At 33.9% G+C, this 24,475-nt stretch overlaps 1 protein-coding gene across 2 annotated transcripts in view; it reads left to right on the top strand.

The window, feature by feature from the left end:
* Fstl5 (follistatin like 5) overlaps positions 1 to 24,475 on the top strand; it is a 402,285-nt gene that overhangs the window by 88,376 nt on the left and 289,434 nt on the right. The window contains exon 3 of one of the 2 annotated variants that reach the window (XM_057756992.1): positions 17,755 to 17,785. In XM_057756992.1, the coding sequence (XP_057612975.1) occupies positions 17,755 to 17,785 (31 nt within the window). Of the gene's footprint in view, positions 1 to 17,751; positions 17,786 to 24,475 lie in introns of both variants that reach the window. The other variant, XM_057756991.1, reaches the window with a different exon arrangement.

Genomic DNA, 24,475 nt, shown 5'->3' with positions numbered 1-24,475 from the left:
TCATCTGTTATCTATCCATCTGCTTATTATTTATGTATTGTCCTTAAAAAGTATTTCCTTCATTATTTGAGATTATACTATAATGTCATCATCACCCCCCACTTTACCTCTCCTCAATCCTTCATATATACTTATCTTTTCTCTCTTTCCATGTCATGGCCTCCTTTGTCATCCATTACTGTGGTATACATGTCTGTATATGTATATATACACCTATATTCCTATATACATAATAATTTAGCTTTTGAACTAGTGGGTTTTATTGTGGCTCTTCATCATACCTCCTTAGTTTAGGTTACCCCACCCCACACCCTTATTCCTACCCCATCCCATACTCTACCTCTATTTAAATTCCCTTACTTCCTGTCTCCCTTCTTCTGTTTTCACATCACATTAATTCTACCATCCTTCCTCTCCTTAATGTCTCTTTTCTCTCACAGTCTGGTCGTTTTCTAGTTCCCAGTCCTCTACAGTTTTCCCAGCATAAATAATGCTAAAGGTTCTGATCCACATAGGAGAGAAAACATAAAATACTTGACTTTCTGGGCTTTCTCACTCAATGGAGTATTTTCCAAATGTCTCCATTTTCTTGCTACTCAAGGACTATTATCAGCGTTTTTATCGCACTACAACTCTTGATTTCTCCTGACCTTTGTTACTATGCACTGATGTGCAGACTAATATAATACTGCTTCATTATAAAATGAAAAACACTTTTAGTCTTCAAAAGACCAACAACAGTATATTGGTCTGCACTGTTCATTCATGGCTGGAGGTGCTGTTCTGTAAATATGGGTGACCTTCAGCGTCTGTGACTTGGCTGCAGGAAGGTCACTGGAGTCAGGACACCAAGGTTTGCTCTTGCCCCTGCTTCTGGTCTCAGTTCTCTTCAGTCTGTCACAGGGAGGCATCCTCTGGCTCCCACCCAGGCAGTGGCACCACTGAACCCAGATGCATTGTACTTTTTCTCTCAGTTGCCAAAATGGTGGTAAATTCTGGAACTCTGAATGTAACTACATTAGTCAACAAATAAGTTGATTTCTGTTTGACTGTAAACTAATTTAAACATCTGCATGCTGTAACATAATTATGGTACTTCTAAGTAAGAATGAGTGCACTAATATGGATGAAATATTATTTAATATTTCAGTTCTGAGAAGTATTAGACAAATAGTATAAAAATTGTACATGCTTCCTCAATGTTTTTTCTCTTTTCAAAAATAACTTTAAAATTTTAATTAAAATATAATCACACAATTTCCCCCTTTTCATTTCCTCCCATCATCTCCTCCCCTGTTTCCCCTTACTCATTCTCAATTTCACTTTTTTTTGATTATTAATGATACATAAACACACACACATATATGTATGCATTACATTTTTATGTTTATGCATACAGGCATGCACATAGATACACATATGAATATATACATAAATACAATCTGCTGAATCTGCTTATTGGTCCCTTTTTCTTGCTCATTATTGTTACACACTCATACATACATATATATTAACATTAATAAATATAAAATATAACCTACTGAGTCTGGCGTTGCTTATATGTACTTTGTTTAAGGATAGTCCATCTGTTATTGTTTATCAAATTTGGGGCTCATCCTCTGGGAAAAAAATTCTCCCTCTCCCAGCAGTCATTAGTTGCCTGTACCTCTTTGTCTTGCTACGGGTCTCTGTGAATGAGTTTGGTGCATGGTGATAGATACATTTCTATTTTCATTTTTCTACAAGCCAACATCCAGTTATGACAGCACCATTTGTTGAAGATGCTTTATTTCCACTGTATACTTTTGACTTTTCTGTAAAAAATCAGTTGTCCTAGGTGTATAGATTTGTGTCTGGGTATTCAACTATGTTGATCCACCTGTCTTTATGCCAATATCATGATGTTTTTATTTCTATATTTCTGTAGTAGACCATAAAATCACTGATGGTGATACCTCCAGAAGTTCTTTTATTGTACAGGATTTTTATAACTATCTCACTTTTGTTTTTGTTTTTCCATATGAAGGTGAAAATTGTCATTTCAAGTTCTATAAGAATTGTGTTGTATTTTTGATGAGAATTTCATTGCATCTACAGAATACCTTTTTAGGATAGATATTTTTACTATGATATTCCTGCTGAATCATGAGCCTGGGAGATCTTTCCATCTTCTGATATCATCTTTAATTTCTTTCCTCATAGACTTGAAATTTTTATCATACAAGTCTTTCACTTGTTTGGTTAGAGTTACCCTAGAATTTTAAACAGAAGTTTGGTTAGAATACTTAATACATTCATGGCTACATTTTTATTGCCTCTTTAAGCAAAACAACATAATTGAAATTATATTAATTTTGCATGCTGTTTTATACTTTGCATAATGTAAAAATATAGATCAAATGAAATATTAATCTATGAATTTATTAAAATAGATTATACCAGAGTAAATACTGGGTAAACATTTTAAAAACATTTTTATTTTAATTTATGAATCTTAGGGCTGGGATATCAGAATTACAGACTTGCCTATGTGGAGCTCTAGAGGAAAAAGCTAAATTAAAAAGGAAGAGAGAGAAAACTTTTCTAGTCAGACAAGAAAACTATGACTTAGTGGTATGAGGTTTGCAGAATTTAAACTCTAGATAAATGTGAAGCTACTGTTAGCTCCCTTCAGCCACAGTTATTAGCAGGCAGATGGGCCAGACACTCCATCTGGATGCTCCATCCCCTCATGACCTATTTGCCACCTGCTACACAAAGGACTTTTAATATGAAGCAGCAGTTTAATCATACTCTTCTGAAGACACACAGAATCAAGTATCTCCATGTACCAACATATTTTTCTCAGTGATAATGAAATTCACAGCAGATGTCTCCACTTAAATACATGTAATTATTTATTCTCTACTGATTTATGAACATTATTAATATTTATATCTTCCTATCATAGGGCAATATTTTAGGATTGAAGTTCAGGTCTTTTCCTCTTGCTCTGCTCTATCCCAAACGTGTCACACAGTTGCTGTGTATTTACTTCAACTTATTTTAGAGTTATTTATTCCCAGTTTTGTGCTTATCTAGGAAACAATGCATTTAAAGTTGTGAGTTATTTTTCATGTCAAAGTTTCTTAGTTTTTCTTTAATATGTGTTTCTGGAATAGTTTTTGAAGAGTTGGAGAGAGAAGATTGTCTACACAGAATTGCGAATAACTATGCTGCATTTTAAACCTTTTATTTTAAACCTGCATTTTAACATTTATGTATACGGATATTTTGTCTCTTACTATGCTGTGTCCCACAAGCATGCCTGATGAGTTTTGGCAAGAACAGACAGCATCATACCTCTTGGAACTCAAGTTACAGACAGCTGTGAACTTTCTTGTGGGTGCTGGGAATAAAATCAAGGTTCTCAGTAACAGCACGTGCCCTTCACCACTATAGCTCACTTATGCTTAAATTTAGGCAGCTTAAAATACTGAAATTAGCTGTTGTCTTGCTTATATAGCTAAAGATAATGTATTACAAAAGCAAATATAAAGGTCAAAATTATTTTATTTAATTCCTATTTATAAAGTAACATCCAAATTTTTATTATAAGTATGTTGTTATAAAATGATTGATAAAAAGTAGTTCCTTTCTTTTTATGAGTATTTACTTTCTGATGGGAATGTATAAACATATATCTTAATAATCAAGCTCTTAAAAACTTATTTTATTTGAAGTGATTTTTTTCTTATGTCAAAGTTGATGTTAAAACCTCTTTCAAGAAAAGAGAAAATTATAGAAGAAACAAAATACAAATAAACATTTTGTATTCACTCTTATAAATGGATCCAATCTTAAAGAAAATGATATATATATACATATATATACATATTTGCTTTTATGCATACATTTGTACACAGTGAACACACACATTTACATATATGGCATAGAAACTGAAGTAGAGACGTTTATGAGAGGAAGATGAGACACCTGTTATGAGGAGGCAATAGAGAAAAATAAGACAGATGAGGGGTAAATACAATCAAAGATTAATGGCATACTTTATGAAAATGTCATAAAGAAACTCATTTTTTTTGTAAACTTACTAAAACCAATCTCTAAAAGAAACCCTTGCAGGGCTAGAGAGTTGGCTCAAGAGATAAAGTTATTGATATTGGGGCAAGACACCCATGACCTATGTAACATGGGACTTGGTACTACAATTCTCTTGCAGAGCAACAAGGGAGGCAGAGACAAGAGTGGGCTGGGTAGCATGGTGCATGAAATGGCAAACAGCATGATGCTTTGTCTTGAAAAAACTGTATGTAAGTAATATACCCAAGGTTGTCCTTTGACCTCAAAGGCAGGCAATTTCATGGGCCCACTCTTACTCAAAACCACACAGAGATCCATACAGAAGAGGAAAAGCAAATGTGTGTGTGTGTGTGTGTGTGTGTGTGCGAGCGCGCGCGCGCGCGTGTGTGTGTGTGCACATGTGCTGGAGAGAGAGAGAGAGAGAGAGAGAGAGAGAGAGAGAGAGAGAGAGAGAGAGAAGAGAGAGAGAGAGGGACTCTCAATTACAAGATTACAAGCCTTGTTGATTATTTGATTTCCTTTCTTCCCAACTTAGTTTTCCCTATGTCTGGAATGTTGGGAAACATTTGATGATTCTGACTTAAAAACCCATATTCATTAACTAGTCATGATATATTTTCTAATATTTTTTTAAATGTTCTTTGTCTAATACACAGATTTCTAATTATAGTGCAAGTTAATTTAGCTTGAGTTTTTATTTTATGTTTTTTGTTATCTTTTCTGTTTTCCTTCGGTTTCCTTTTGTTATGTTAATTTTTTGAGCATGATCATAATACTTATTCTAAAATTCTCATTATCTTTGATAACTACAGTAGATTTGAGGACTGCAAGGGCAAGTATTCACGGGTAGGTAGTTTGTTAAAGTGGGAAAAGTGGTTTGCACTGAAATTATGGTGCTATCTGTCTTTGAGTGTCCCAGCACAAGGACATGTGATATTGTCAAAGGAAGAGGCACTCACACAGCTTTGGATTTGGGAACACATGGAGGGCAGAAGAAATAATGTTTTAATTTTTTATTGTTTGGAAATTTCGTACATAAAAGTTTTTAGATCCCATTCACCTTTGGCTCCCCACATTCAGTTCCTTCTAGTCTCTACAGTTTTTTTATCTTCTCTTCCTTTCCAAACAAGTCTAAATAACACTGCTCATTCACATGTATGCACAGGGCAACATCAATTGGACCATGGTCATTGTACTATGGGTGACAACACAAACTGACTCTGTTCCTTCCCCTACTCCCCTTCCAATGCCCATCAACTCTCATTGGTCCTGAGCATGTGGAGGGCCTTGTGAGCACCTTTCCTTTCCATGATTGAATGCTGATTGGCTTATTATTGAACAAGTCTTGTATAGACATCTCAAGATGATGTGATTTTGTGATTGCTGTAGCTCTATTATGTCTAAAAGCCATCAGTTCACAGCAATTCCCTCCAATTTCTGTTTTTTACAACCTTTCTTACCCTTTTTCTTTGGATTTTTCTGAACTTTAGGTGGAAAAGGTATGCTATGACAGTCTCATTAGCATAGTAAGTCACTTATTTTTTGGACTTTGATCAGTTGTGAAGGCACAATTGCTATCTGCTACATAATGAAGCTTCTCTGATAAGAGGTGACAGTTGAGGTAGTGTATAGCTTAAATAAACTTAAAGGAAGTTAATTTTTGCAAGGCCTGTGACCTCATAACAACAATTTCTTGGCTAGATTTATTGTACCACGTGTTACTTCCTGGGGATCAGGCCTTGAGTCCAGTGAAAGTGCTGTTGGTCAGATCCATGGCATTCGTGCTACTACTGTGCCATCGTGCCAAGTTTATAAATTTTGTAGTTTTCCAGGTTGACAGTTGGGTAAGACTGTCAATGGCTTTTCTCTTCCATCAGCCTGCATAGTAGCATCTAGCATCATGCAAACTAACCAGCAGGTAAATGCTTCTAGGTAAATCCCAGTTTGGGTTCTATGTCCTAGGTTCAATGTGTGTGGTGATGTTTTCAGCAATAAAAACTGATGTTTTCAGTCTTACCATCAAATTCTTGTGGTTAAACAAAAACAATGACAATTATTTTGGGGTTCTTTTGGAGGAGAATACATCTGGGAAGTACTGATTGAACTCAATAGGTGGTAGGGGTAAAAGAAACATTAGAAGCTGGGGGAGGGACGAAAGGTGAACTGGGAAGAGTTGGAGGAGGTAATGGGATGTGTGGATACATCCTAATAACTTTGTTTTTATCTACTGTGAGTCTCTGTGAGATTTTCCACTCTGGCACTCAGCTTTTTTGTTTGACAACCTATGGCTTCTGAGTGGGACATTATCCATTCCTCTGAATAGAGTCACTCAAATTTTTAAACATATTCATGCTTTTAGGAAGCTTATAAAATAGGTTTTCAGTACAGCCTTTTCAAATATACTCAGTGCTTTTTTTCTTCTCTTTACCTATCCTCTAATGTATGCCCTCATTACTCTTTATTCTTAGATCTGCTCCCCATCCCATGCCTTTGACCTAGACATAACACTTGTCCCTTTCTTTAAGCTTTCTACCCTCTCGTATGCCAACACTGTCCCAACGATCATCTACACTAATAATGAAACCTGTGATTTCCCTGAGGATTGTTAGCACATCTTGTGAGTTCTTCACTAGTACATTGCACTTCTACTGTGGTAGAGTTTACAAAATATGAATAAATCATTCAACTCCAGTTTCTTTCCTTCTATCACTCTATATCACTCTATCTTTCTTTTTCTCTTTTCCTTTTTTTTTTTTTTTTTTTTTTTTTGAGACTGGGTTTCTCCCTGTAACAGTCCTAGCTGTCCTGGAACTCCTTTTGCAGATCATGCTGGCCTCAAACTCAATGAGATTCACCTGCCTCTGCCTCCCTAGTGCTGGAATTAAAGGCATGCATCTCCACTGCCCGGCTAAGTTTCCCTTTTCTTAAGAAGCAAATAGTACTGGCATCAGTGAGAACTCAGGTGAATTCTTGGTAACAAATCTGTATCTTACTGTTTAATATTATTTCAGTCTATCCATGTAGCCTATTTTGGGATTTTGTTTTCTCCTAATCATTTCATGCAGATGGTAAACTTTTCTGAAAGTGGAAGCTTTATCATGGACAATTCTAAACATAATTGCCTTGATGACATTCACCTTTGTGTAAAATTGATTTTATTTTAATTATAGTTATTTTTATCCACCTGCCAAATTGACATAGGAAACTTGTTAGAAATTTCTGTTTATATTAAGATCCCAGATGTGCAGATAATCTTTATAATTACCAATTTATCAAATCATTTTGTTTTACTTCATGAAGTCTCTTTTGTTTGGTAACTGCAATGGGAACTTAGACTATGAGGAGTAGGTACCAAAAGCTAGACCATGACTTTTGGGCACTTGAAGATATAAATTACAAGAAATTAAGAATCCCTTACTAGATTGTAAGAGTAGTGTGTTAAAAATTAACTACTATGTTATAAAACTAGTATGTCTTCATTAGCATCATTATTATTTTTCTTCTTTTAAAATATTATTCACATATGTATACTATATTTGCATCATCTTCACCCATCTCTCTTGTCTCTCCTGTACCTTCCCAACCATGGTCAATCTCAAATTCATGACTTCTTTTAAAAAAAAATTACACCCTGACTGCTCTTCGGACTGCTGAGGGAGGGGGAGAGAAATGGGAGCTGGTGGCAGGGAGGAGGCAGAAATCTTTAATAAATAAATTAATTAATTAAAAAAAGAAAACTTATTCAATGAATTTTAATTAAAAAGATAAAGATACAATTTTAAAAAATTTACGCACATACATGAGTTAATATGGAAATGCAGATTTTATATATGTTGTTCATATGTGTATGTTTGTAGGGCTTAACCAGTGGTTTTGCATAACCAAATATTAGGGCACTCATCTTTTGGTAAAACTGCATTTTACTGTCTTAAAAGTCAATATTTGGCTATATCATTTCATCTAGGGGTAAGATGGGATTTCCCTTATCCACATTGGATTAGCAATAGGTACTGTCATTATTCAGGCCTTGTTTAGGCAACTATATTGTTGATAGTTCATAGGTGAAGTGTCTCTGTCAGATATGGACATCTGGCTACATACATTCTGGTCTTCTGACTCAATCTTTCTGTACCTTCTGTGAAGTTGTTTGAGTGTTATGTCTAGGGATTGTATTAACTGCGTGAAGTCTGGTGGTCATTGACTCTGTGTATTTTGCTGAGGTGTGCTTTTTTTTTTTTTTTTTTTTTGGTTTTTCGAGACAGGGTTTCTCTGTGGTTGTGGAGCCTGTCCTAGAACTAGCTCTTGTAGACCAGGCTGGTCACGAACTCACAGAGATCCGCCTGCCTCTGCCTCCCAAGTGCTGGGATTAAAGGTGTGTACCACCACCGCCCGGCTGAGGTGTGCCTTTTTGTAATGGTCTTCTGTTACACAAATAAGCTTCTTGGATAAGGGTGAGAGTTTCATTTTTTATCTGTATAAGGAAAGTATTAAGAAGGCAGTAAGAGATTATATTGATTTGGGAGAGCAGTAGTACATACTGTGACTATGTTTAAGGTCTGTGAGTCTCAATCTTTTTCATATAGGGATATTTAATATATCCCCAGTCTACAGGGATGGCTACTTTGTGTGTTTGTGAGCACTCCTACCTTCCATCACACCACCTTTTCCAGAAAAACTCTGGGTTTACTGTACATGGTCTGGCCAGAGATATCTTTCAAAGCAAATTTATAATTTATACATTACAGTACAGATTCACTCTTTTGCAAATCTTATTCTCAATACTGTATTGTATTAGTAACCTTTAGAAAAGATATTATTATGTTAGCTATGCTGTATCACCAGTTATGGAATATTGAAAAACAAATGATTTTCATTTTATTGTTATAACAATTAACACTCATTAACTGTCTGCAAACAATAAATTTCCAACTCAAATTCTTACAAAGATAAAATATAGAAGAAATTATAATATGAATGTCTGAGTTTAAAATCATGAAGTAGCACTAATTTCCATAACAAATTCATTAATTAGCGATTTGTATTTTCACTTATTACAAATTCTTTAATTGCTTATTTATACTAGAAAAATCAACACTTATATTTCTCATTCATATAGTACACTGCAAAGCTATTATAATGATTGCTAGGCTTATCAAATTTTGAGATCATAGAGATAGATTCAGCTCTAATACTCAGCATGAATTTTCATTAGAAAATAGAATATAATTCTCTCATCTAATAAATTTACCTTTACACTCTCCTCATATTTAAATCAAAATATAATAATGAAAATTTTACTATTAGAATTTTGAAATATCATTATTTTAATATTTGATCTCAGATATTTCTTTTTTCATCATGATTTTAATTCTTAAATCTAAAATTATAAAAGAAATGACAAAGAATTGTGAATTTCATTATGAAGAAGAATGCATATCTATAAGACATATATAGATTTTTAGTGAATGATTATCAATTTGGTTTTTTTTTGTTCATCTACTATGCTTAATATGTGCCTCTGTGTCTCCCTGAAAATATATCACCATTTAAATTCTTCCCTCCATATGAAAAATTTTCTAATCTGAATGTCAACAGTTCCTTTATGATGTTAAACACTATAAGATATTTGAGACCAAGAACATTCATGCATTACAGAGTCCATAAAGCAAAAATGTTCTCTGTGGCACCTTTGAAAAATGATGTTCTACTATGTTTGACACAGTGCATACTGGCATTTTTCAGGTATGTGCTGTGGACTTAATATTAATGCATACGATCTTGGCAAAAACAATCAAACCTGATATTTTCAAGCAAATTTAAACCATAAATATCATTGTTCATATATTTTTATAATTGCCATTGGCTTTGCTGAAACTTTCATCCTATGAAACATCTAACCAATAAGTAAGCATTTAAATTGGAACATGTGTAATAAAATAATAATAAAATAAAAATAATAATAAAAAATAAGTTCTGGGCTCAAAGGCATGTAGCACCATCCCTGAATCTAAACTGGTCTTTAATTTCTTCTCAGAAGATGGAAGTTTAGCTGGGTGGGGTCTTTTCCTGAGGCTACCTCTTCTTTTAATTCTTTAAACATTAGGCTGATTCTTCAGACAGGGGCAAAAAGCAGTCACACTCTTTACGAATGTATCACATTATTTATGAGAAAAATCTCTAGGCAACATACTAAAATTCTTCTCCTCTGAGACCTCTTGAACTGGTTCCCTCCCCAATACACCCCCACCCCAGTTCAAATCTAGTATGACCTGTTAAGCAGCACTTAAAAAAATTATACCATGCTTTCTTTCTTCTTCTTCTTCTTCTTCTTCTTCTTCTTCTTCTTCTTCTTCTTCTTCTTCTTCTTCTTCTTCTTCTTCTTCTTCTTCTTCTTCTTCTTCTTCTTCTTCTTCTTCTTCTTCTTCTTCTTCTTCTTCTTCTTCTTCTTCTTCTTCTTCTTCTTCTTCTTCTTCTTTTGGTTTTTCGAGACAAGGTTTCTCTGTAGCTTTGGTGCCTGGAACTACCTCTTTTAGACCAGGCTGCCTCTGCCTCCTGAGTGCTGGGATTAAAGGCGTGCGCCACCACCGCCCGGCCATGGCAACTCTTCTAAAGGAAAACATTTAATTGGGGCTGGCTTACAATTTCACAGATTTAGTCCATTATCATCAGGGTGGGTGGTATGCGGGCAGACATTGTTGTTTTAATTTTGGCACAGTGACTATGCCTTATCCCACTGCTATGTTAGCCAGCAACTGCAACTCTGTGGTTACCAGCCTGCTTATCTAGCAGAGGTCTGGCCACTCAGGCTACAGACTGGTGAGAATAGTGTTCCGCAAACACTGGCCCTGTTGCTCTTGCTAAAGTTAGCTTTAAATCTCTATTGTTCTAATTATAAATAAGACTTGAGATTCAAAGACTGGGGTGAAAACCTGCACGATCAGAGGGACTTAGTAACAACTACCTAATCCTCTCGCCTTTCTGGCATCCATGGAAGACCTGTGTTTATGCTCGGCCAAATAACAAAAAGGTGAGCGCCTCCAAACTCTACCCTACTACTTCCTGTGTCTCTCTAGCTCTCCCAGATGCCCTCTGATGCTCTAGGATTACATTCTGTCAACTAGTTGGTAATGCAGCCTCCTCACCCAAGGTCAATTTTAATTGATGTAAATGCAAACTTGAGGTTCACGGTTTGGATATTTTCCAACAGGACATGGTTCTGAAAGTTGTACATCTTGAACTGCAGGCAGCAGGAAGTGAACAGGGACACACTTCCTCTAACAATGTCACACCTTCTCCAAAAAGGCCGTACCTCCTAATAGTGCCAATAGCTATGAGCCTATGGGGGACAATTACATTCAAGCTACCACAATATCCAGGTGATTCGTCTAAATCTAGCTTTCTGTTGAAACTGCTTTGTATGTTTTTCTTGTAACAAAGATGTGCGACAAGGTATCATCAACAAAGGGATAGGGAGAAGAAAAATTAGAAGAAGATAAGAACTAAGAGCTAATTAGCCAGGGAAATAAAATCATTAAAGGTGAATTGACTTAAGTACTATTAGTTACCTAACATCTTGAGTAGATTTTATAGTGCCTGCTTATATGTAATGAAATTACAATACTCTGAAAATTTTCCAAGAAATATTTAGAACAAGATGAAAAGTCAATAGTGTTCCTATTATTAAATTTAATAGGTGGATAAAATATACTTCTTAGTTTAAAAATTGATCAACATATCAGAAAGTATTTTGAAGTAATATTAAAACTGATTTAAATAAACAGGAATTAATAAATTGCTGTGCAGTAAAATATTGTGTCAGTGACTATTTAACATATTTGTCATTAAATAGTATCAGTTAAAGGTAGGTTTCATAAAGTTATGCCAGCTGAATTCCATTAGGATTGGCTCAAGAATACTAAACTGTGTGGTGTGAGATTCTTATGGTCTCACAAACTAGTATATTTAAATTATTGACAGCTTCTTAAATTTTGGAAAACTATGAAACCTGCAATATTGAGCTATTTCTACTCTCATTATATAAAGTATATTATTATATTGAATTTAGATAATTAATTAATCAGATCTAAGTACCTCAGCTTTTTTTCTTTACTTCCATACATCATGTTACAGAAACTGGTCTTCCTTCTAGCACAATTTTTCTACTTATTCTGTGTCAAATAATATAAAATCAGTAACATCGTCACTCTCTTTTACATTACTTTCCTCTAATTATTTAGAATTTTTTCAAACTCTACTGCTATTAATACAGAAATAATCATGACATCATAAAGCTAAATGGCAACTAGATAAAATGAGACAAGAAGCCTTGTGAACAAATCACATAGCTTGAGTCATTCTTTACTAGGTAGTTTTATCATGCAATTTTTATCAGTGTGTGCATTTCATAGTATCCCTTTCCTTACTTGAGTAATTCCAATACTATTTCTAAACCCACAAGAGAAACAAAATAGTGTTTTATCTGAAGGCAATGATTTCACCTAGCTCAATAACTCTAATGGGTGCTTTAAAGAGATAATTGTACTTGACCTTTGAGAAGAATCTATACAATTGAAAACTCACTTCATAAATAATGCATTACCTGAGAGTATGAATCCTTGCTCTCAGCATTTTTAATCCTACAATTTTCTGTCTTTCCATTCTCTTTCATTGGATAATTAAACTTTATATTTTTTCCTACTTTTGAATACTTAATTCTAGAATATTTTATCTGTCTTCTCCGCATAAAGACTATAGTTATTTATACAGAGGCTAAAGGTGTCAAATTTATGTGTCTTCTAGAAATAGTCTCCCCTGGATTCTAGATGTTAGGATCTGTCTTCCTTGAAACCACAGACATCATACCTTGTTTCACTGTATTTTAAGTATGAGGCAGAAATTAGTAAGGGAAGATAGATACAGTTGCAGTTTGCTTAATTAAGAAAAAGACTACTACTTTCTCCCCCCCATTGCTAGAGCAATGTTAACATTTTATAGAAAATATAAAACAGAATTCAAAAAATTACATAAAACACATAGCACAGGTATGTACGTATATACATGTAATAATTTACATATTATATACATTATATACCACACATATATTCTACAATATCATACATATTATGTCTTTTATACATAGTATATATGTATATGCTATATGCATATGATGCGTATACATTTATTTATGTATATGTTTTATATAAACATGTATACAAAATCTTAAGACATTTACATGCATGAGATAAGTCAGTACAACTATGTGAATTTATTTTCCTGTAAAAATCCTTTTTTCTCTGATGGGTACTAGGGCTTTCCCTTCCCCCATCATGTATTTCTGAGGAACTCTTCATTCTCTGTGATCCATTGTTTCTGGCATTTGATGGCTGAGGGCAATGAATTAGAATGACTTCCATCTCGTCAGGATTTTGGCATAGGATCACAGTTACATTTCCACATTAAAAATAAACTCAAAACATATTGATGTCTAATAATTATCAAAAGAAAGGATGATAAATGTGAATCTCAAAATCTGAATAAGAAGACTGTCGGAGTTATTACTGTTACCTAGTGTAGGATGTTGAAGGGAGGCAAGATAGGGACTCCCATTGGGCATGATCAGCCAACTACCATATTATGTATCTCAACACAGATGTCAGGATTGTAGGTAGATATTTTAGAAAAAAGTCAGATATTGCAGTTGACTGCAGAATATTAAGCTGTGAAGTTTTATAACAAGATTTGTTCCCAAAACTGAAATAGCAGGTAAATTCACCAAAGTTTGTAGAAGGTTGAAATCTGAAGAAGTCAGGTCAGAAAATCAAAATGAGGAAGAGTCACTATTAATATCTGATAGGAACAACCAGAGATTTGGAAGAAGACTGAGTGCACAGTGCTAGACCATAAGTGAGGAAATTAAGATGCTTGTTTATCTAGCTAGGAAGGACTCCATTCTTGCACAATCCCATTCCATTGTTAACATTCTTGCCTCTTCTGAGTCTCATGTCCAAAATTTAGTCTAGTAGTCACTGTACCAGTGACTGATCACATGCTCTAAATACACTGTCACATCATACTATGCCATTAATACTGTCCACTGTGTTACCATGGTAACACATTCTTTGTCCCTGATTCCTAATTTTATCCTTGCTTTTCTCAAGCTAGTCTAAAGAAATGACATAAAATGATTACGGTTGTATTTAAATGCCATTCTGTTAATAATACCGACTTAAGAAGAGGTGGTCAATGCTCTTAATGCTCCCACTGAAATTCAAAGTCATAAATATTTTATTTCCTCCCTGATAGCACCTCCTCTGTACCCTGTCTACTCAACCTCATCTAGTCATAGCAGAAATCTCATATTTTAGAAAATATAATGACATAATGATTAATATGCTTGCAATTGTTTTTTCTCTTGTGGGAACTTTTCTTAGGAACACAATGGATGTCTATTTGTTCCAGACATGGTGAAATAACAAGTTCATTGAATTATAGGGTACTTCCATTTATAAAAACTTACTTTTGTAGAAACTTACTACAGTGAAAAAAAAAAATGAAGCAACAAAGTAAGAAATTGAAAAACATACAATATCAAAAGACAACCCCTGGTCATGGATCAGTAGATTCAATATTGCAAACATATCTGCAGTACAAAAAACAATCTTTATATTCAGACAATCCTTATTAATATTCCAGTGTTGTTATTTCCAAGGAAAGGAAGATAAGAAAGCAATCACAACTTCATAAGGAAGCAAAACGACCTTGAATTTAAAGCCACTGTGATCATAAGGAACAATGCTGAAGACATCAGCTATACTTTAGAGACACAGTCTTAAAATAGTATGGTACTGGCATAAGAAACATCTAGGAAAGATGCACAGATCAACAGAATAAAAAAGGCACCACAGAGATGAACCCACACAATTAAGCACAACCATGTGAATTTTGACAGTAATCTCCAAAAATGACATTGGATTAAAAAGAGGCTCTTTAACAAAGTTGTTGGGAAAACAGCTTTCTGTGTATAAGAGAATGAAACCAGATCACAATCCTCCCATGCAAATATAATGAAAAATCAAATATTATTTGTAACAACTAAAGTTTTTTAAAATCTAGAAGACCAAGAACACATGAGGATGTAGAAGAATCAGGAGTTTTCTGGGTATGGTTCCAATATCCTGGGACGTAACCTCAAGTACTAATGGGATTGTAGGAAAAGAAAACTTCAGCAGAGAAAAAGGAGTTATCCCAACGAAAGAAACAGACTGGAATGGAAAAACAAATCTTTGCCTGCTCTATAATGTATGAGGCTCATAGCCAGTATAAATATACATATATATGTATACATAAAAACACATATAATATAGAGCTATAAAAGTCAAAAGTCAAGAAACACTTTTTAAATCTTTCAATCAGTAAAGGAGTTAATAAAATGAACATTCTGTTTTCAAAATATCAAATAGCAATAATCAATCAATGTGAAAAAATATTCAATATTTTCGATAATCAGAGAATTTTAAATTAAAATTACTTTCAAATTTTGACTTATACTACTCAGAATGGCTGTCCATTAAGTAAAGAAATAAATGCTCGTGCTAAACAGGGAAAACAGAAATTCTGCATGTGGCTAGTTAGAATTAAAAGTAGTTTAGATATAACACAAATGTGTATAAAGATAGCAGAAAAAATAAAAATAATGCTACCACATCAAATACATTTTTTGGATATATGTACCAAGGATATTAATTAAGAATATCACAGAGATACTTGTATATTCATGTTTACTACAGATTTTTTAAAATCCCAAATATATGATAGCTACCTAAATGTACAATGCATAAAAATAAACTGATAAACAAGTGTAGTGTACATATACAATACATTTTATAGTCATAAGGAAGAACATAATTATGCTCTTTGCAGGAGCAACGTCATAGCATAATGCTAAGTGTAATGAGGCAGTTACAGAAACACAAACACTACTTGTTTTTTTTACAGTGTTGGATTCAATATTTTATATAGATACATGAAATGATTTACTTATAGTAAATAAAGCTAGAAGCAAGACTGTACTGGAGAAGCCATGGGAATAACAGGAGGGAAGATGAGAGGAATTTGGTTGACTATGCTCAAAGTACATGAGACTCTTGTATAAAATTATGTTTATAAAACCATTCACAGGTGAAATGGCTATATAATGATAAAACTACATAAGTATAAAGACTTACATGAAGTTTAACATATAATCATCTTTCAAATTCACAGCATTAAGTCAACTATTTATAAATAAAGTATATTTATATTTATATTAAAATATAAATTTATTTTATATTTATCTATAAAATTATTTTTATTATCAGTTATTTTATCATAAACATTATAATATATTTTCTTAGGATTCCTATTTCTGTGAAGAAACACCATGAACATGGCAACTCTTAAATGGAAAACATTTAATTAGGGGTGTCTTGCAATTTTAGAGATTTAATCCAGTATCTTCATGGCGGTGCTGGAGAAGGGGCAGAGAGTTCTACATCTTGATCTGCAGGCATCAGAAGCAACTGTGTAACACTGAGCATAGCTTGAGCATATAGAGCCTCATCACCCACCTCCAGAGTCATAAACTCTTTCCAATAGGGCCACACCTAATCCATAAGGCAACAACTCCTAACAGTGCTATTCTCTATGGGATAAGCATTCAAACACATAGTCTATGAGAACCATACATTTTCAAACTACCACACATACATATAAAAACATAATATTATATATATTTCAAACTACTACACATATATATGTTATACATCAATATATATAAAATATGTATGTGTGGGTATCTAATTTGTTGAGAGAGATTATCTTGAATTTGAGATTTTGTATTAATGTTTACTCTAATATGTTCCTTTTAATTGGAGCAAAATTTGACTGGCATTCATGTATTTCTCTGTCTCTGTCTGTGTGTCTCTCTCTATATATATATGTATATATACCAAGATATCTATATATAATATATGCTTGATATTTTATGTGAGATATGTTTTAAAATTTTTATATGTGACCCTGAAAATTTAAAGACAATAAATTCTGCTTGAATCTTAATTGAGAAGTTACAGATTACACAATATCTAATTTAAAACTTGAATGAGCTCAATTTTTCAGGCTATTTTCTAATTAATAAAGAGGATGCGAAGTTGATGGACAGGTTTGACTGGAGCAAGGTTTTAATAAAAAAGAATTGTCAATATTAATACTAACGTAAGACCAACTCTAATTTAAGTTAAACTAAAGGTAGTTGAACAGGCTTTTATACCATTTTAGTGAGAAGTTTCTCTAGATTTATTCTTAAATATTTACCATTGCCAACACTTTATGGTTCGGTTTTAGCTGAAATCAAATTTGGAAAACATTATTGGGCATATGTTGAGATTAAATGCAATAAGAATTGGAGAGGCATGAGTATGTTCTATTCACTAGCTATTTATTTATCTGTAGAATGTATGGGTCCTTAGAGAAACATGCATACAAAGAATTATTATCACTTTGATAGATAATTTCTAAAACTATGTTTTGAGGTATATGTATAAAAACATTTGTACTCATGTTGATGAGAATCTCTTATGTGAAAGTGTCAAAAACATACTTAAAGATTTTGACATATTTTTGTTTTCATTTCAGCAGGAAAAAAGTCAAGAAAGTTCAAGAATCAAAGGTAAGAAGCAAATATTTTAAAATAATCTTTCAAAGGTGAAAAGAATGATGTGATACCATCTTGAAAATACAGCTAAAATAAGGATAGTTGACAATCTGTGAGGTAATTCTAAAACTATTTGAGCAGCTGGTGACTCTCTGTGGCTAGCAGATTTCTCTGTTGGAATAGTCTTTTTATTTCATAGGACACTCTGATTATCTCAATATAATTTTCTTCTTCTGTATATGGTTCAGAAGAAATCCCTGTCCCAACCATTGTCCCTATTTAGCTTTTTGTCACCTCTCTATATTGACAAGTGAATTGTTAAAATACATCCTATAGAGATCTTGGTATTTGGTCATTGCTATCTTCCTTGATTTGTGTGTAAATACAAAGATACTTGTTTATGTGTTTGAGTTGGTAATAACAGAGCATGAAATATCTCTACTAAGAAAAGGGAGAATTTACTATAGATGCATTCTTAGTTTTGAAATTTATTGTTCGATACAATAAATTACTATATAGTTGTAGATTTTTAACCTAAGGATGCTTCCTGATAATAATGAGGAAAACCATAGATTTTTCCTATGTTAGTTTTTATAGCTTTTCCGTTTATGTCTTGATATTTAGTTTACTCTTCTGATTGCCTGTATTCCTCCACATTCTCTAACGCATACCAGCTCAATCTTGACCACGGAGGAAAATACAAGCATGCTGTTTTCTCCCATACTTCTTCTATAGGAAGAGTTTTTTTTCAGAAATATAAAAATTTAAAATTAGCAATCATGCAAGCTAGCATGTGTTCCTGACATGGTAGAAGGATGAACTTTCCTTAGTGTGTTTAGACAATGATGTTTCTTAAAACTCTATTTACGTTATTAATTTTTTCTGTGTATGAGTGTTTTGCTTGCATGTATGTCTATGCATTATGGATGTAGTACTAGCATATCTAGTACTCATGGACGACAGAGGAGGATTGCAGATCCCTTGTAACTGGAATTACACATAGTTGTGAGCAACCATGTAGGTGCTGGTAATACAATCAGGTGTTCTGGAAGAGCACCTTGTGGTCAGAACAAATTAACCAGCTCTCAAGGCAAATGCTCTCTTTTGAATAACAACTCCAAATACATTTCTACTTAGAAAATTTTCAACAACTGTCTACTCCTACAACATTTCTACAATATTTGTTGTCTACAATAACAAAGAGAAAAATGGTGTGTGTGATACATTCTGTTCAAGTAGATTAAATTAGATTATCAACTGAGCAGTGTCCAAGCCTAATAAATTTTAGCTTTAGGAAGTACAGAATTTTTGTATGTGAAATTATTATGCATATTTAAGTTTAAAACACTAATGTTCATTGAAGGCATGCACTTATGTGGTGCATGTAAGAATTTTTGCTCTAAGATGTGCTGTCTGATATGCATTCAAATGACATGAATTTCTGGCATACTGATTGCACATCTTCCTGCCCCAGTGTATCAGGTTAACGTTAAATCATATTTGTAACTCTGTTGTTGAAGCAGAAATAAGTTTAGTGAAACATTCTTCTTGATGTTTTATTACCCTGGACATATAAATCACATCATCTCAAGTAGAAATTATGTTTTGCAAGCATTGTCTGGGAGCATGTTTTAACAATATAATAAAATTTTGAGATGATGTTTGCCAGCACTTCCCCCATTCTTTGCTGCCATATGATTCAAAACTAACACACACAGGATTTATTTTTTTTTAATTACTGACTTGCATGTAAATGAGAGATGAATTCTGACACTAGAATTCACTTATTTCGTCTAGAAAGAACTGCTGTTTCCTTGGGTTTAAGAATAATGTCATCTTCTGAAGAATAGGTTTTATAGTGTCAATATTAGATAAAAGAAAAGCAAACAACACAGCATGAAGCTAAAGCTTATCAAGAGTTGTTAAATAATTTTAAAAATTAAATAGCTTATGTTTCTTAGAAACTAATCATTGTAATTTATCTTAATTTTTACAATGTATTTTCATCTAGTAGTTCCTTTGACTTCCTTATTAATAGCTAACCTCATTTATCCAAACAGGCTTATTATATAGAATTAAGTCCAGATGAGGGATTTAATCTAATTTTTCTGCAGTTGTGCTTGGTATTGCTCATAATGAGATCACCAACGTAATGATTGTAACTTAATATTTCAATAAATACATCACAAAGTATTCCAATGAAACTTGATCTCTACTTTCTTTATGAACATAGAAGTAAATTTTGTGAGGTATCTGAGCTTCTTTGAAATAAAGAGAATTACATTTTATATAAAAGGTAATATTACATTTAATTTTTTCCTCTGCTGTTAACTAAATATCTTTTGTCCAGCTATGGCAGCTTAGGTAATTTGTGATGCAGTTTGTCAAATATGTAATAATTTTCCTTTAGAAATTATGATACATTCCTATTTCAGTGCTTTATGTTAATATTTTACAATCTTACATAATGTGAAAGGTAACAATATAAATACATTATACTAAAATGGCAACTTGCTAAAATTATTGGTGTATAAATTCCCATGCAAAGGAAAAAATGTAGATGTGGTTCAAATTTGCACCACGCCATTGCAAGGTCTCTCCATACTCATGTAGTATTGCTTACCTCTGCCCAATTACATATTTCATGTGTTTAATTTAATCAATGATCCCTTCCCTTATCACCCACCTTCCAGGAAAGAGTGATCATGATTCACAGCATTAGAGTAATTAGACTCACATTTTAAAAAGGCTTGATTTCTGCTACGTTAATCAATTATTTATCCTTTCATGAATCTCTCTGTAGTATGTCTTCTGTTAATGTTAATATACCATAGCGTGCTGGCCTCAGTATTAAATGAGGTAAAGCGTTTGCCTTTCTGACTCACTGAGTAAAATGAAGTTCTGTTAGATTATCTTAGATTATATGAGTTATTACCCATATGTTATTAAACGTGTCATTGGCATTTTAAATATAACCATGTTTGATGATTGATCTTGAATGTCAACTTGACTGGATTTAGAATTATCTAGGAAACACAACTATGGAGTCTCTGTGAGGATTTCAGAAAGGAGTAGCTGAAGTGAGAAGCTGGCCCTAACTATGTGTGGTACCTTCCACAGGTAACATAGATAGAACAGGGTCTAGGGGAAATGGCTTGTGTACGGTTCTGCCTTTGCCTCCTCTTTCTGAGCAAGTGTACTTATTTCCATAGTCATCCACTAGCAGAAGATCCAGCTTCTCCAGTATGACAGTATGGACTCACTATGAGAGAGTCTATGTGACTGTGAGGTTTTTAGAGCTGCGTCTAGACTAATGAAGTATTCAGCTACTTCAACTGAGCAACTACTCGATTTTCAACATCTTTGGCACATGGATGATTGCTATGAACTCATCAACTCTATTGTGTATAATAATCCAATAATTTTTTATAGCAAATGTTTCTGAGTACTTTTTAATTTTTAGAGAATCCTGTTTCATATACAACAGTCAAAACAAAACTCCAATTAAAAAATACACACAATGAAAAATCAAGACTTAGCAACCTTTATGTTTTTTCATTATTTTAATTATTCTGTTGCACATTTGTAGCAATTGAATCTACTAATGTTTAGAAAGTTTGAGGTCCTAATAACTAAAGTTAGTCATGACTTTTAGACTAACTATATGCCTATGTCACAACAAAACCACAGTTATCACAGCAAAGGAAATAAGAGAAAGTTTATTCAGGTCCTAAATATGAGTGGTCATGGCCCAGAAATATAGATTCATATTTATTCAAATCCCATATTCCACAATGGACATAACTACATGGGATTTTATTAGTTAGAGAATAAAATATAGACATAAATCAAAGTGTTTACCAAAGGGCTACAGAAAATTCAGGAACCTCTGCTTTGTGTTTGATATTATATCTGACGACATCTTTAGCTTTGGAGTTGGGAAGAGCTAATAGATTGCTAAGCGTTCATTGGAAGACTTTGACAGTCACAGGCAGTAAAGCCATACACAGGTGTGGGAAATGGACGGCTTTTGAAAGTAAATAAAAAGAGCTCCAGGGCATTTGGCTCTGTTCTGCAGCAAAGCACTTTGTTTTATATAATCTTGAAGTTCAGTCATGAGTTTACCAATGGACTGGAACGATATCTTAGATATCTGCATGTCTAACAAATTAGTCTAACAGTTTTTTGCATGTTGATTGTGATGGGTACCTGTAACTGACTACCACCACAGTTTGGAATCACCTGTTTTGAGGGTCTCACTGAGAAACTGTACAGATTAAATAGATTTGTTGTCATTTTATGGCGAGATTATGGTCAATACATTAATTGAGTTGGGAAGACCTGCACACTATGAGTGGCACCTTTTTTTGGACAGGCAATTTGAGCAGTGCATGTATAAAATCTTCTTAGCTTTGACCGTGGATGTAATGGGATTGTTGCTTCAATTTACTGCCCTACCAAATGATGAATAGAACCTGGAGCTGTGAACCAAATGACCCCCTTTTCCCTTAAGTTTCTTTTGTCAGGGAATTTTTATCATAGCAACAGAATGCAAAACGATGATTCTGGCAGGAAAGATGAGGTTCTCTTATCAGAGAAAAGATCCATTTCATTAGCTGTGGCCAAACAGAATGATGAAAAGGAGAGTTGATGCCTTGCTATTTTGCTACACTCACATCAGGAAGTTCAACTTTTAAATGGCCAGAAAGCTTACTTGTAGGGATGTATAAGAATGATGCACACTGTCAAGTAAGTTTATATTGACTATCCATGTATCTCATTTTTTTATCTGAAATAAAAAATTTTATGTATTTATATACTTTGAATATCAATTATTCCCCAGATATCACAAGTTAGAGGTTTGGTCCTAGGAGTGATGCTACTGAAAGGTAGTAGAACCTATAAGGTGTCCAACAAGTAGAATGTATTTAGGGAATTGGAGGCATGCCATCAGAGGGAACTATAGGACCCTAGTGCTTTGTATTTGTCTTCTCCTCTCTAGAACAATATTTCTCCACCACGTTCCTATCGTGATATGTACCCTCACTCTAGCTCAAAACCTAGTGGCTTATCAATCTCTTACCAACTGAAATCTACAAAAGCATAAGCCCAAATACCCCCCTTTACTTTGTAAACTGATTTTATTGGAATTTTATTATAAAAATAGAAATCTGATGGGACTGGTCTCTACCAGTCTGCATTTTCATTGGTTTTGGCTTATTACAATGATCTTATCTTTTGTAACTGCTTTCCTGTCAGCTGACCAACGATGACAGCAGTAGGCATTTCTAAATGAATGAGGGGAAGCTCAGGAGGCCTCAACCCACATACAGATCTATATACAACTCAGAAATACTGAGAGTTAGAGAATAAGATGCAGTGGCTGAGACTATTTATCCATAACAAAGTCACCATCCACGAAAACAACATACAAGTGCCATTATGCAGACTGAGAAGGCTATATTTAGGAATACATACATATGTATATATAAGTATACATATGTAATAACAATCAATGTATAGGAGAGCATGACTTTGAGAGAGAACAAGGGGAGTATATGGGAGAAGAAAAGGAAGGGAGAAAAGATGTAATTATGATTCCAAAAGTTAAAAACAAAATCTAGCACATATATTTTTATAGATTCTCAAATGCACTCCTGTGTTTTAAAACCTGGTACAGGCTTTGAGATGGAATCGGTTAACAACCATTCTAAGAGCAGTTAGCATGCTGTTCTTTTCACAGGTTTCTCAGCCTCAGGAAACAGAAACTACTTGCCATGGAGTCCTTTGGAGTTGGCCTTTCTGGTGTGGTTTAAGTTTCTCCTATCAGAGTCAAACAAGCAGGATCTTCTATGGAGTCACCCTTGGAATAAAAATATATTTTAGTTGAACAGTTGTTTTCTTTTCAGAGGCAGTGAGGAGTCAAAGTGGATCTAAAAGTCAGCAGGTAAAAGGACAGCTTCCTTGTGTGTTTAGTCCTTGTAATGCAGAAGAAGCAGGGCATTGGGAGAGCAGTTCTCTAGTGACTTTTTCAGTCCTATTTTAACCCGTCTGTATTTAATGTTTTCTCTACTCATTAGTAAATGTCTTCTACATCAATTAAGTAGTGTGAGCTCTCTTGGTTATGGCTTGTGGCCTTAATCAAGTCATAATTCCATTCTAGGTCTATAGCTAGAAGCGATCCAGTAGGGAAAAAGGAAAAGATAAAGTTATGGCGATAACTGCATTCTCCTAATACAATGTGCTCAGCCCTGAGACTATATCCACACACACCAAAAATGGACCAATATCTGTGTGTGTGTGTGTGTGTTGCATACATTTGGGAGATAAGAAAAGGGAAGGCTGTAACAAGGAAAGCGATTGAGGAGTGTGTTATAATTATCTTTTAATTAAGCTGTATTAAAATAAAATAAAAAAAAACCTGGGAATTTCTTGGTTGTTGGGGAAGACTCCAGAAAGCAAGCTCACCTACAAGGACCTGTAAAAAACCAGTAGCACATTCAGTTTTCAGGTATGTGGAAGAATAAGATTGGCCAGCTCATCATTGGAACAAAGTGTAAGAAACTGTAAAGTCAGACACAGCAGTGGCTCACACATGTCTCTTTCAAACTTTAAAGCTGATTATTAGCCTGTGTAAATACAGCAATGCTTACTAGAATACAGCAATCATCCAAAGACAAACCAGTCTAGCTTAGTGATCCTTAA

Source organism: Chionomys nivalis, chromosome 24 (genome assembly GCF_950005125.1).
Source record: "Chionomys nivalis chromosome 24, mChiNiv1.1, whole genome shotgun sequence".
In the NCBI taxonomy this organism is placed as follows: Eukaryota; Metazoa; Chordata; class Mammalia; order Rodentia; family Cricetidae; genus Chionomys; species Chionomys nivalis.
This window is presented reverse-complemented; position numbering and strand designations above follow the sequence as displayed.